General features: G+C 48.9%; 2 protein-coding genes across 4 annotated transcripts in view; both read right to left on the bottom strand.

The window, feature by feature from the left end:
• Positions 1-11078, bottom strand: part of Wbp1l (WW domain binding protein 1 like) — a 69168-nt gene extending 58090 nt beyond the window's left edge. Inside the window, exon 1 of one of the 3 annotated variants that reach the window (XM_006983333.4) lies at positions 10877-11078. In XM_006983333.4, the coding sequence (XP_006983395.1) occupies positions 10877-10966 (90 nt within the window). In that variant the 5' untranslated portion in view covers positions 10967-11078. Of the gene's footprint in view, positions 1-4450; positions 4559-10876 lie in introns of those variants that run through there. The other 2 variants (XM_016001847.3, XM_076563246.1) reach the window with 2 other exon arrangements.
• Positions 1-13685, bottom strand: part of As3mt (arsenite methyltransferase) — a 200719-nt gene that overhangs the window by 145652 nt on the left and 41382 nt on the right. The window lies entirely within an intron of this gene.

Raw genomic sequence — 13685 nt, 5'->3', positions numbered from 1 at the left:
GCATGCTTATTATCCCCATTTTACAGGTGAGGAAACCAAGTTAACCACGGAGCTCGCAGCTCTACGGGGGTGGGGTGGAGCTCCTTTCTGAGACAGGGGGTCAGCTCCTCAGCCCTCTCAACAGTGCTGCTTCCAAGGGCCCCACATCTCTGCTGAGCACACAAAGAAACGAATGGAGTTGGGCACGGTGGCTCATGCCTATGATCCCAGGACTTGGAGAGTTGAGGTGGCAGAACTGTTTCGAGTTCGAGGCCAGCCTGGGCCGAGAGTGAAACTCTGAAGGAATAAGAGGAAGGAGGGAAGGGGGGGGGGGGGTCAGAGAGGGCCTTGCTCTGTTCAGGGGAGGAGCACACAGACCGACTGACCTGTGGCAATCGGAGCCAACCTCCACTCTTCTAACACCACCTGCTTCTCATGGCCCAAGGACCACAAACCACTTCCTTAGCACCTAGGCCAGCATGTCTAGCCTTTAACTACGGGCTCGCTGCCCTTGAGTGAACCCTGGTCCTTGTTCGTGGGAATTATGAACTGCAGACGGGAAGGAGGCTGGAGCTGAGCAAACAAGACAGGCTTCTGAGGAAGCAGACTGAAATGGTCCCAAGCTGCCCACAAAGACAGACAGTCAGAGGCTTGCCGCCACAGGTACGAAGAAGCGGACCTTCCACACATGGGGGTAATGACCCCCTGCCCGCCGTGCTGGGGATATAAATAGAGAGCAACGTGGCACTACGCTCCCTATTTTAAATGTTCCTGTAGCCAACCCTGTAGTTTTCAATTCTCTGTCCAGGAATCCGACCAAGGCACAGAGAGCAGTATGGTACTGTGCAGGGTGGTTAAACAGAGCGGGAGCATGCTGGCATTTTAAAAGATCAGAGGGCCCAGGACACGGCTCAGTGCAGGGAGCACTTGCTGTATAAGCAGGAAGACCAGAGTCTGGATCCCAGCCATACCACTAATTTCATTATATAAGTTATTAACATATAAAAATCACTATTTATGCAAATTACTACATAGGTAGTCCTTGAAAAAAAGGTTAGGTGGGTGATATATCAAAGTTGGCTCCAGGGCTGGAGAGATGGCTCAGAGGTTAAGAGCACTGACTGCTCTTCCAGAGGTCCTGAGTTCAATTCCCAGCAACCACATGGTGGCTCACAACCATCTGTAATGGGATCTGGTGCTCTCTTCTGGCCTGTAGTCATACATGCTGTATACACAATAAATAAATAAATCTTAAAAAAAAATAAAATAAAAGTTGGCTCCAATTGCCACAACTAAATCACTACCTCTCCCTGCCTCCCCCAGCAAGGCCTTCTCTGGCCCTTCCTTTCTTTATATTCCTTCCTATATTTATAGATTTATATAGGAAGAATCTATAAATATATATTGGAGACAGAAAAGGCACCAAATAGACAGCAAACCATACTTTTCCACTTTTTGCTTTAAATCTTTTTGGATTTCTGTATTATCTGCCCTTGTTATGAGCATGTACTGATTTGTGGAATTAAAACCATCAGTATAAGAAAAAGGGTCACTAAAACTCAGATGAAAGCAGTGAGTTCTTCTCTAGGGAGAGTAAGCAGATGGGAACCACAGCTGACCTCAGGCCAAGTGGGACCGCTCCAGGTTTTCTGTTCCCACCCCTGGAAGTACATCAGGAGGGTCTGTAAACTCAAAGAGAAATTACTCCACAAACAAGAAAGGAGCAAGCTGGCTGAACTGGCCACCCTGGTCAACTCTATATTCCAGTCCCAAAGAACTCCAGTGGTCCTGCCTCCTGATGCAGAAGGTCATCTGGCAGCTGCCCTCTCAAAAGGACCACAAGGAAAAAGAATAGACAGATCTCATCAATAAGTCCTCATCTTCTGTTCTTTCTGTGTTTGGTCAGACTGCCAGGGAGAATTAGAGGAAAGTGCACACCTTTAAACCCAGCACTTGGGAGGCAGAGGCAGGTGGATAACTGTGAGTTTGAGGTCAGCCCAGACTATACAGTAAGTGCCAGGAGAGCCAGGGCTATGTAGAGAGACCCTGTCTCGGAACAAACAAAAATTTTATATGAACAAAAGAAACTGGAGGATGGCACCTCAAAACCAGCGTGTTGCCATGCCCAAACTGATCACTTCCTCCATGAACACAGGCTTCCAAGCTGAAAGAATGTGTAATAAAAGAAAGTTACAACACAAGATGTTTCTTGCTGGATATTTGAAAATCTAACTAGACGTGTTTTTGTAACTCTATTCTGGGACCCACCCTTCCAAACCACAAGATTTGTGCCAGCTTACACTTCTTTTCACCTTTTCCAAAACAGCTTGTGAAAGTTCAATCCTATAAAATTCCTGAGATCCTGAAGCAAAACAGCCTCGGCATCATGCCAGCATTGGCCCAGGGAAATGATGGACATAGCTCACCCAGCTTTCCTGGTGTGGTGGTGCATGCTTTCAATCCCAGCACCTGGGAACAAAGACAGGCAGGTCTAAGTCCAGTGCCAACCTGGTCTACATAGTTACAGAGTGAGTTCCAGGCCAGTCAGGGATACACAGTGAGACCCTGTCTCAGGAAAAAAAAAAAAAAAAAAAAAAGCCAGGTATGTCGTGGTGGCGCACACCTTTAATCCCAGCAGAGGCAGGCAGGCAGATCTCTTGAGTTCAAGGCCAACCTGGTCTACAGAGTGAGTCCCAGGACAGCCAAGGCTACTCAGAGAAACCCTGTCTCAAGAAAAACAAAAATAAATAAACAACACACACACACCTCATCTATTTTCCCACAGAAGAAAGTGTAAGCCGGTGGTTGGTGGTGGGACACACCTTTAAACCTTTAACCCCGGGCTGGAGAGATGGCTCAGAGGTTAAGAGCACTGGCTGCTCTTCCAGAGGTCCTGAGTTCAGTTCCCAGGGACCACATAGTGGTTCACAACCGTCTGTAATGAGATCTGGCATGCAGGCAGAACACTGTCTACATAGTGAATAAATAAATCTTTAAAAAAAAAAAAAAAAAAAAAAAAAAAAAAAACCTTTAACCCCAGTACTTGAGGCAGAGGCAGGTGTATCTCTGAGTTTAAGGCCAGCCTGGTCTACACAGAGAAACCCTATCTCAAAAAAAAAAAAAAAAAAGAAGAAGAAGAAGAAGAAGAGGAGGAGGAGGAGGAGGAGGAGGAGAAAGAAAGAATAGTGTGGATAAGAAAAAAGCCAAAAGTAAACACAACTGAGCTGAGAACGTCACTGGGTGATCAGAGTCCCCAAATCCTGTTCCCTGCAGGACTGGTTATTGGAAGTCTTGAGAAGGTGACCTATTTTAATCCCCACATTAAGAGTTCCCCAAACTGGCTCAACAGGCCATGGGGTTCAACAGGATGGGATCCTCTTCCCTTTTCTGACCTCCCAAGTTGCAGTGCTCTGGATTTATCTGTGTTTGTGGTTTCCACATCCCACATACAGTTCAGGCCAGACTCAGCTCCACCTAGTGGAACCGAAAAGCATTTCTACACGGATGCCACAGGTCCTCAGCTGACACTCTTCTGCCACTCCGTGGCTGGCTGTGCTGTTAAACATGGAACTGGGGGTCCCCAGTGGTATGCAAGATGGGAAATGAACCAGGCCACTGATGGTCACACAATTAGTCCTGGTCACACAGGGCCTAAGAACTAAGACAAGCACTGGACACATTCTCCCAGGGGTCTGGTTGGCGAGACACTCACAAAGCAGGTGGGATTCTGAAGCCGAGGCCATCCGAGGTGTCCCGAACACCCAGGAAGACGTGCCTGCAGGCCCCAAACACAGACTAGCTGCACCTGCAGGCTTGAATGTCGGCTCTCCTTTAGACTTAGCCTAACCCAGCCATCCGGCCTCCCGGGCGGCAGAAGCCGAGACCACTCAGTGGTTTCCACAGACTGATGTGCGTGAGAACAAGCCAGGGATCCCATGGCCAAGAGGAGCCAAGCCTTGGAATGGGCAAAGGAAAAAGTTCTAAAACCCTGACTCAGTTCAGATTCGGTTATGGGGCCGCGCAGGGCTGTCACTGGGGCAAAACCAAATTATGTTCTTAAACTGAAACCACAAGGGCAGATCAAAGCCGGAGAGAAGAAAGTTCAAGACGGGGTGAGTGGGAGGTGGGGGGGAGGGTCACCTGCTCACTGAACCGGAGACCAAAGACTGCTCCATCCAGATGTTGGACGCTGGCTGACAGAACAAAGCTGACTGGTGGAGGGCGGCACTGACTTCACAGCCACCACATCAGCGCTCTAAACCACCCCACCAAAAACTTGCCACCGGGGCAGAAAGAAGGCTCAGTGGGCTGGAGGACCCATCTGGTAGGAGAGCATGCGTGCACACACACAGAGTTGACACTCGGTCAAGTCAGTAAATCTCTGGCACGCCATCCACACACTGTTCCTCTTGGTAGGAGGCCTGACCTCAAACCGTAAATGGCAGACGCTGGAAACCAGAGGGTTTCTTACCTCGGCCAGACCACCCCCTGGTTGTGAGATGCTGTCTTGAGCAGCGGGAGATGGCAAGCGGACTCCTGGTTCTCACAGGTGGGATGCCAGCCACACTCTCAACACATTTCCAGACACTGACAACTGTCCTCTGGAGGGCACAAAATGACCCTTAATGAGAATCGCCGTTTAAACCCACAGAGTCACCATGAACAGTGCTCTACACAGATAACCGATAGGAAACCCTAACTCCAGATACATGAGAGAATCGAGCAGCCAAGTTACACTCCAGACCTGGGTTCCTCCAGCCAGTTGCCAATAGCGTGCCAAATACAATGCACTCTGCAGACCATCAATAAGAATCACAGCGATGATGATGATGATGATTATGTTTAAGTGCATCTAAGAGTCTTCTCTATATTGTATTTCCCCCTCATAAGTCTGTGCGACACATGCTAATGCTACTCTTATTTTGAAGAGGAGGACACTGAGGCCCAAGAGACTAAATAACTTGCTCAGTAGTGTTATAATTGGAACTCAGATGGCCCAACCACAAAGCCCATGACCCCATGACCTTCCCATGGTGTGGGGCTGTGCCAAACCCACATGCTGGAAGCTGTTAGAGCACACTGCCCATGATGTAGTCAATAGCTATATGTAGCTATTGGATGTAAAGTAAACACCATGCCACTCTGGACAGCAGTCTGGCAGTTCCTTGAAAAGTTATCCAGAGTTACCCGTTGACCCAGTAGTGAGGTATCTACACAGAACTGAGAACAGAAGCCAGTGTGGTTTACACTTATCCCCCAGCACTGGGGTGACTGATGCAGGAGTGGTGAACCTCAGGCAGCTTGGCTACAAAGTGAGACCCTGTATCCAAAACAAAACAAAACAAAATCCGTGAGCCACCAAGACGGCTCAGTAGGTGAGGACACCCCCAGAGAGCCTGGCCATCAGGGTTTCACTCCTCCAGGCTGCCCTCTGACCTCCACACCCACCATGCACATGCACCCGAATGCAGGTGTGCACACACATAATAAATAAACAAATGTGGGAGAAAATCAAAACATGTATTTATGCAAAAATGTCTACACCACTGTTCCCTGTAGCATTATCCCTGACAGCTTCAAACAGCCCAAACGACTACCAATTGATAAATAGATAAGTATAAAATATGGGGCATCCACGCCCTAACAAGAAACCAAGTGGGGCTGGGGAGATGGCTCCCTGAGAAGGAACATTTGTCCTGTAACCACGAGGATCTAAGTTCAAATCTCCCACACAAAAAATACTGGGCAGAGAGTGTGACCTGAGAACCCAGCACTATCAGGAGGAGCTAGGCAGATCCAAGAGCGCGGGGTCCAGTTAGTGCTGCCAAGGCAAGCTTCAGTTCAGTAAGACCGTCTCGAGGCAGTGAGATGGGGGACAGTCCTGCTCCAGCCCACATGTGTGCGCATGCACACACAGACCCATATCCTCATAGGCATGTACCACACACAAACACCACACACAAGGAAACCGATGCATGCCACAACACAGGGCAACTAAAAAGGCATTATGGTCAGTAAGAGACACCAGTCTGGGTCCCTGCTTTATATGAAATGAGCAGAACAGGCAAGTCCAGGGGAACAGAGGGACGAGCAAGTGCTGAGGCTGGTGGAAAGGGAGGTGGGATGGGGACTGCTAGCTGTCACGGGCTTCCTTTTGAGGGTGACAAAATGTTCCAAAATGTTAGAGAGCAGGGGGACGGTGACGTGATTCTGCGACCATATGAAAATAGGTAACTTATTAGGTAAGCTTTATTGTTGGTTTTGAGGCAGCCTTGGCTGGCCTGGAACTCACTATGTAAACCAGGCTGGCTTTGGATTTTATGTAAGATTTTAAAGGTGTGAAAATATAATAAAAATGATAAACCAGGCGGTGGTGGCGCAAACTTTAATCCCAGCACTTGGGTGGCAGAGGCAGGCAGATCTCTGTGAGTTCGAGGCCAGCCTGGTCTTGTAAAGAGAATTCCAGGACAGCCAGGGAGCTACATAGAGAAACCGTCCTGAAAAACAAAACAACAACAAAAAGATATAAAAATGAAATATGGTTTCAAACTCAGTTTCTCAGGTACCTTAGCCAAAATACAAGCACTGACAGGCACAGGCAGCAGAGCAGCCACTGAACTGCACAGCCCAGGCAGAAGTCCCTTCCAACACCACGGAGAGTGCCACCAGAGACCACAGGGCTTCCTCAGCACTTCACCAAAGCCGCCTGGCCTCCCTGGCCACATCTGACTTTTCTGACTGCACACCTCCACTCAAAGCTTCCACACGAGCCGGACATCACCGCCCATGGCTCTCCGGTTCCTCCTCCCTCACACTCTGCCCATTTCTGACGCCCAGTCTCTTGCCGCAAGTGCATCAAGTCCAAATGCCTACGTCTCCATGAAACTTCCCCTGGCTGCTCAGCCTCCACCTGCCCCGCAGAGTCCAAGGCTTGCCCCTCATCCTACGTTTGCGGCTCCACTCAAACACAGTCCTTCCGGATTATAACTCATGTGTGCTTCTCCTCCTCCACTCCCGATTACCAGATCCTTGAGGTAAGAAGGGATTCTGATGGTTCCCAGAACCTGCTGGAGTTCAGAAATATCCACTAAGTGGAATTCTAGCAGAAAGGTTTACAGAACTCAGGAAATGATTTTCGATAAAAATGCTCACTTTGGAACAGCCAAACAGTTTATGAAAACAAGGAAAAGGGGCTAGCTTCTGTAAGGCACACAATCCTACTGTTCTACAGGAAGTTACGAAAGTGACCGCCCTGGAATGTTATTTGTATGACCAGAGACGTTCAAGGCTATCCTAGACTACACAGCAGGTTCAAGCCTGGCTTGGGCTCCACGAAACTTTGCCTCCAGATAACAAGAGAGAGGGTGTGGAGGGCGGAGCTGGGCGTGTGGTGCTTCCTGGATCCTAGTACTCAGAGGTGGAGGTGCGAGCATCCCAAGTCGGCAGCCTGGGAATGGAGCAGGGGTTCTAAACTAAAACCTAAGCCACGAGAGACAAGTAGAGCTGGTGTGAACTTGAGGGGCGTAGTGAGAAAAAGCAGGAATGAGGCCCAACTGAACTCCAAGTTTTGAAGTTGGCAGAGGAACTGTAAAGATGGCATCTGCCGGTTGTCCCCAGACCACGGGATCACCTATGGATAGAGACCTTTCTACTAAAACTTTAAACAAACAACATCAGAAGGAAAGGAACTCTCCATCATCTCAAGCATAAATTAACTGGAGGAAACAAATGCCAAGGCCTTCCTGTTTGCAAACTGCAGCTTTTTTATTCTTTTCAGATTCAAGGAATCCCATCTGTGAGTCACGATGCCCTATGAGAGAGTTCCTAATTGTAGGAGTCCCTAGGCTGGTGAACTTTCCTGGTCTGCACGGCAAGAGACGACCATTATGAAGAGCTGGTAACAGGAAAAGCCACCCATAAATACATATATTTCACATATTCAGTGTGCATATAGCTGGGCATGGTGGTATACACCTGTAATCCTACCACTTGCAGGCTGAGGCAGGAGGATCACAGGAAGTTGGTGATCAGCCTGATCAACACACTGAGTTCCAACCAGGGCTATAGCTAATAAGATCCTGTCTACAGCACTCGGGAGACAGAGGCAGGCGATCTCGATGAGTTCGAGGCCAGCCTAGTCTACAGAGGACAGTCAAAGCTACATAAAGAAACCATGGCTTGAAAACAAAAACAAAACATAAATAAATAAATAAATAAATAAATAAATAAATAAATAAATAAATAAATAAATAAATAAATAAAGGATCCTGTCTAAACTACACCCACCCACCCCTACTCTGGCCAACACAGATCCTACCATGTGGCCCAGTGGTTAGACTGCTAAACCCTGTAAAAAAAAAAAATAGAGAAAGATGGCATTTGACAGATTGATTTCAGAGAGGGAGATACAGTGATGTACCCATAGCACATTCCACACAGAGTTCAAGGTCCCACCGGAGTGACCTGGGGGTCACTATAGAAATGAAGGACTGAAGGATGTTCCCTGACAGATGCTCTCTGCAACAGTTTCCCTTGCTGACATGTACAAAACCAAAACCCCAAACAAAAACCCTAAACTGACTAAGCTGTGTTGGATTCAGAGTTAATAATTATATTGTAACTTCCATTCCAAAGGTTAAAAACCAAACCACAAATTTCACCATAGATAGCTGGCATCGCTGATTGGACGGAAGGACCGGGGGAGAAGGGGCGAGTGTAAAGGGTGTCACGGGGACGTGTGGAAAGGGTAGGGAGGGGGGTAGGCAGCGCCTAACAAAAACTTTCCCTCTCCACAGGAACTGGACGTAAGCACACGACAGCTGTGCTCAGTGCCAGCACCCAACCAAACGGAACGAAGTACAAAAGCCACCCTGTCCCCAAAATGAGTACTGGAAGTGCCAGAAATGTAAGAAAGCAGCCTGTGACTGACAAGCTGTGATTAGAACCATACACGGAAGACCCTTCCCACATCTCACCATCCCCAGCTCAGGATGTGGCAGGAACCACCACTTTCCGATTCTTTTCCTTGAAGAAGGGGATCTGGTTCCTAGCAACCAGCCCACCTCGAAAGGCTCCACATTCCTAATCAACCCCACCAGCAAAGTGACTGAAGGACTATAAGGAACAGCCCTCAGAGACAGCCACAGAAATGGAAGAGCAAGTTCATTCCGTTTTCTCTTCTGTCAATACCTGTACTTAACTTTACGGTCCTGCCATTTATAGTTTTAACCAAGAAAACCAAGAACCTCGACAAAAGCCCTAGACAGGAACATATTCAAGGTCCTTCGCGTCTGATTCCCCAGATAAACATACCCCAGCCCATTAAGACACAGTAACAGATGAGCTGACAAACTGTAGCATACACACAAAGGGGAGTGTTATTTGGTCACAATATGGATGAACCTTAAAAACATGATGGTATGCGAACATTACACAAACTACCCAGAACAGGTCAATCCACAGAGGCAGAGCGCATGCAGACTGGTGGTGGTCAGAGCTGGGGGCGGGTGCGGGTGTGGAGACAGGGAGTAACCAGTTATGGGGACAGGCTTTTCTTGGGGATGATCCAGCTGTTTGGGAACTAGACAGAGGCGGTGGTTGCACAACATGGGGAATGTACTGAATGCCACTGAGCGATTCGCTTTAACACTGTTGGTTTTGTGGCGTGCATGTCAACGCACTGAAAAATCTATCAAATCACAGAACTTGGGGGGGGTGAAGGAAAAGGATCTTGAGTTCAAGGCCAGCCTGACCTACATAGCAAGATCCTGTCTCAAACAACACAAAACTCAATCATCTGCGGGTTTTGCTTTTTGTCTTAGGAAGAGGACATTCAGGAGCAAAACAAGATCCGTGTGTGACAGGGCTGCCCTGAAGCTCTAAGGGAAAGGCATGGACTTCACTAGCCATTCCTGCTCTTCATCAAAACAGCCAAGTGTTCCGTGGTACAGGCTGTCCCTGCACTGTCTGGGCATGTGAGTGCTTTTCTGAAAACCAGACAATGAAGGGAATAAAGTGAAGAAAATAAGATGAGGGGACCGTTGCCAAATTGAACAGAGGAGGGGTTATTCCCCTACAGCACCCCACCCAACTTGGCACCAAGAGTAACGCTTCAATTAGGGTTTCGAAACAGCTAGCCTGAGCTAGAATCAGCACAAGCAAGCTTCCCTGACTGGACAAAGAGCAAGCCACCCAGCAAGAAAAGCTAGGGCGCTCCATTTGCTGCATCAGAACCACCTTTTGCTCAAAAGCTCCGAGCTGGCTCAGATCAGCACCAGTGACTTATTCTAACCAGGACAGCCAGCCTAACAGCACGGGCTTCTCACAGCTGGGATGTGCCCCTCCTCCTGAGGGGTTCCACTCTACCTCAACCCCCCTCCTGCCTTCCAAGAACCCTACCTCCAACAACATACCACCAACGTGCCATGTTTTGCAGCACTAACTAAAATAGAGCCAAGATGCCCTCAGAATTTTCCTTTGTCCAGCCTGAAATAAATATCCTGCCGGACCCTCCTCCCTCCGGGGCCAGTTAGTAACCTGTGATCCCTACACACACTGGTGTGCACACAGTCTCTGGCTCCTGACTCCACTGCGGAGCAGAAATGAGCCCCACAAGCGCCACTGTGCATCAGTATCCAGGAATAGTCCCTCCAGCGCACCTACCATACCTGCCCTCTCAGAAGACCCTCAAGTCGCCTGGCACCATTGCCTCTGACATCCAAATCGTCACAGGTGTCCCTCAGCTAAACACCAAAGCCCCCTTCACCCTGTCCATGCTAGGCATGGGCGTTCCTCCCGAGAGGACTCAACTCTTTGCAAACAACCCTCCCTGACACCCACTCCAGCCAGGCCTCGACCACCCCGGACCCCCAGGCTGGCCCAGATGCCCTCCCCTTACCTGCGGGGGCTCAGCCCTGACTGACAGGGAGCTGGGCAGCGCCTGGAGGAGCAGGAGCGCCATGCCACCCAGGAGCCTTCTCCTCTCCATCCCCCTCCTGCTCCTGCTCCTCCGCCACGGCGCCGCCACCCCTCCTCCTCCTCCCTCTCTTCTTCCCTCTGCTTCCTTCTTCCCTTCTTTTCCTGTTTCGCTCTCCCCTCCCGCTTCCGGCTCGGCTCCACCCCGCCCCAGGCAAAATGCCCTCCCAGATACGGAGGAGGGTCTCGAGCTCCCGCGCCTCATTGGCTCCTGTCTCCCATCCATTGGTCCAAATAGCTGTGTGTCTAGTGCTAGTCCCAGCCCCCCTCGTGCTGGGTGATTTAGCCAATGAAAAGTGGGAGGAAGCCGGGCCATCTTGAATGCTGCGAGGTGCATAAAGTGCAGTGCACCCCGCCCCGCAGAGAGTGGCGGAAGTACCGAGAGCCCGGCGACGAAACCACCCGGATGCATTGAAAAGGTTTACCGTATGTAGCCATTTTGAGTGTGGCGGAAGTGTTAGGTTCCAAGTTAGGGGGTGGGAAAAGGAAAAGAAAAAAAGAGGTGGTGAAACATGATTCTAAAGGGTACTTCTAAAGAGTAAAACAATTGCAATCTAAAAGTTTCTGGTCCCTTTTGTATTAAAGTACAGGCTATTATCAGGATCCCTTTTCCAATCTCATTAACCAAGCAGCAGCTTAGGTCCATTTGAATTATCTATTAGATAGTAACTCTATTAGAGACAGTGCTCTGCCATCCCAAATTTGTCCTAAGGACAAAACTCTTAGGACTCTACTCAGAAACAGCTCTGATATCCACCACTCATCGTTTCAGCCATGTTAACTTCTGGCTAATTGAAAATGGCTTCCCTATGCCGGGCAGAGGAGCGGCTTCTCCACCCTCTCAGGTCCCAGCCACACACCACGTCGACATTACTAGTCCACACAAACCCAATCATTACTATGTAGCAGCCTCCCCTTTGACAACGCTCATCCCACTGGGTGGGGGGTGTACCGCTCTGTGGTAAAATGGCTTGCCCATATGGGCAAGGCCCTGAGTTGAGTCCACAGTGTGAGCCATAAGGAAAAAAAGAGAAAGGGAAGAAATACGGGTAGCCAAACGGTGGGGGCACACGCCTTTAACTCCAGCACTCAGCACTCAGCAGGTGGATAACTGCGAGTTCAAGGCCAGCCTGGTTTAGAGAGTGAGTTCCAGGGCAGCCAGGGCTACATAGACCCTGTCTCTGAAAAAACAAAAACTATCTATGAGAACAGGCATGCCAAGAGGCTTGAAGATCTGAAAGCTAAGGAAAGCTGATCTTTACAGGGAATACAGAGAGAAAATTCTCTCAAGTTCTAGTGTTTCTTTTCTCGTATGTCTGTGGAATAGAAAAGCTGAAACCAAATCTCCCATCTTTAAAAAGCTGGCTGGAAGCCTGGTGGCAGTGGTGCACACCTTTAATCCCAGCACACGGGAGGCAGAGCCAGGCAGATCTCCGTGAGTTCAAGGCCAGCCTAGTCTACAGAGCGAGATCCAGGACAGGCACCAAAACTTACAGAGAAACCCTGTCTCGAACCCCCCCACCCCCACCCCCAAAAACAAGCTGGCTGGATGGGCTGGAGAGATGGCTCAGAGGTTAAGAGCACTGGCTGCTCTTCCAGAGGTCCTGAGTTCAATTCCCAGCACCCACATGGTGGCTCACACCCATCTATGCTCTCTTCTGGCCCGCAGGCACACATACAGACAGAACATTATACATAACAAATAAACAAATCTAAAAAAAAAAAAAAAAAAAAGTTGGCTGGAAAACAGACTTTCCTGCTCACATACCATGTATCAGCCAATATCAAACTTCCCATTATAACAAGGAAACCTGTAAACATGCTAAGTGAGAGAAGCCAGAAACAGAAAAGAAGGCCACAGTGTGATTTGAAGACAGTAAACAGATGATGAGCTGGAAGGGGATGGGACTGAGGGAATGAGGAGTAACTGCTAATGAACTTGGGGTTTCTTGGAGGAGGGATAATGAAAGTACTCTGAATTACAGTAGCAACAACTGTACAACTTGTGACTGGACTAGAAAGGACTAAATCATACAATTTTTTGTTGTTGTTTGTTTTTCGAGACAGGGTTTCTCTGTGTAGGCCAGGGTGGCCTCGAACCCACAGAGGTCTGCCTGCTGGGACTAAAGTTATGCGCCACCACTGCTCAGCTTTAAATCATATAATTTAAGAGATCAATTTGGCTAGGTGTGGAAGAAAAGATAGGAGTCCAGGACAGCCTGGGCTCCATCCAAAAGAAAACATCAGGCCAGGCGTTGGTGGCGCACGCCTTTAATCCCAGCACTGGGGAGGCAGAGGCAGGAGGATCTCTGGGAGTTGGAGGCCAGCCTGGTCTACAGAGTGAGTTCCAGGACAAGTGCCAAAACAACACAGAGAAAACCTGTCTCGAAAAACCAAAAGAAGAAAAAGAAAAGGAAAGATCAGTTTCATGGTGTGTGTGTTACATTTTACATTTTAAAATGGGTGTGCAGTTAACTGCAGCTGCAATCTTGGCATCAAGGACGCACTGTCCTCCAGTGGGACCGTGTGGTATCAGATCAACATGACCAGCATTACAATGAGCACACCTGCACATCCTCAGGCTCCACCCACAGAACTGGAAGCTGGGGTGAGCCTTTCCGCTTGTGTTTCTCAGCATCTTTAGGAGACCCTGGGGTACAGTTTTCCTCTTTGTTGCTCTGGCTGGCCTGGAATGTGCTATGTAGACCAGGATAGCCTCAAACTCACGAAGA

The sequence above is a fragment of the Peromyscus maniculatus genome, chromosome 1 (assembly GCF_049852395.1).
Source record: "Peromyscus maniculatus bairdii isolate BWxNUB_F1_BW_parent chromosome 1, HU_Pman_BW_mat_3.1, whole genome shotgun sequence".
Taxonomy (NCBI): Eukaryota; Metazoa; Chordata; class Mammalia; order Rodentia; family Cricetidae; genus Peromyscus; species Peromyscus maniculatus.
The sequence above is the reverse complement of the archived record's forward strand: the minus strand, read 5'-3'. Positions and strand labels throughout refer to the sequence as shown.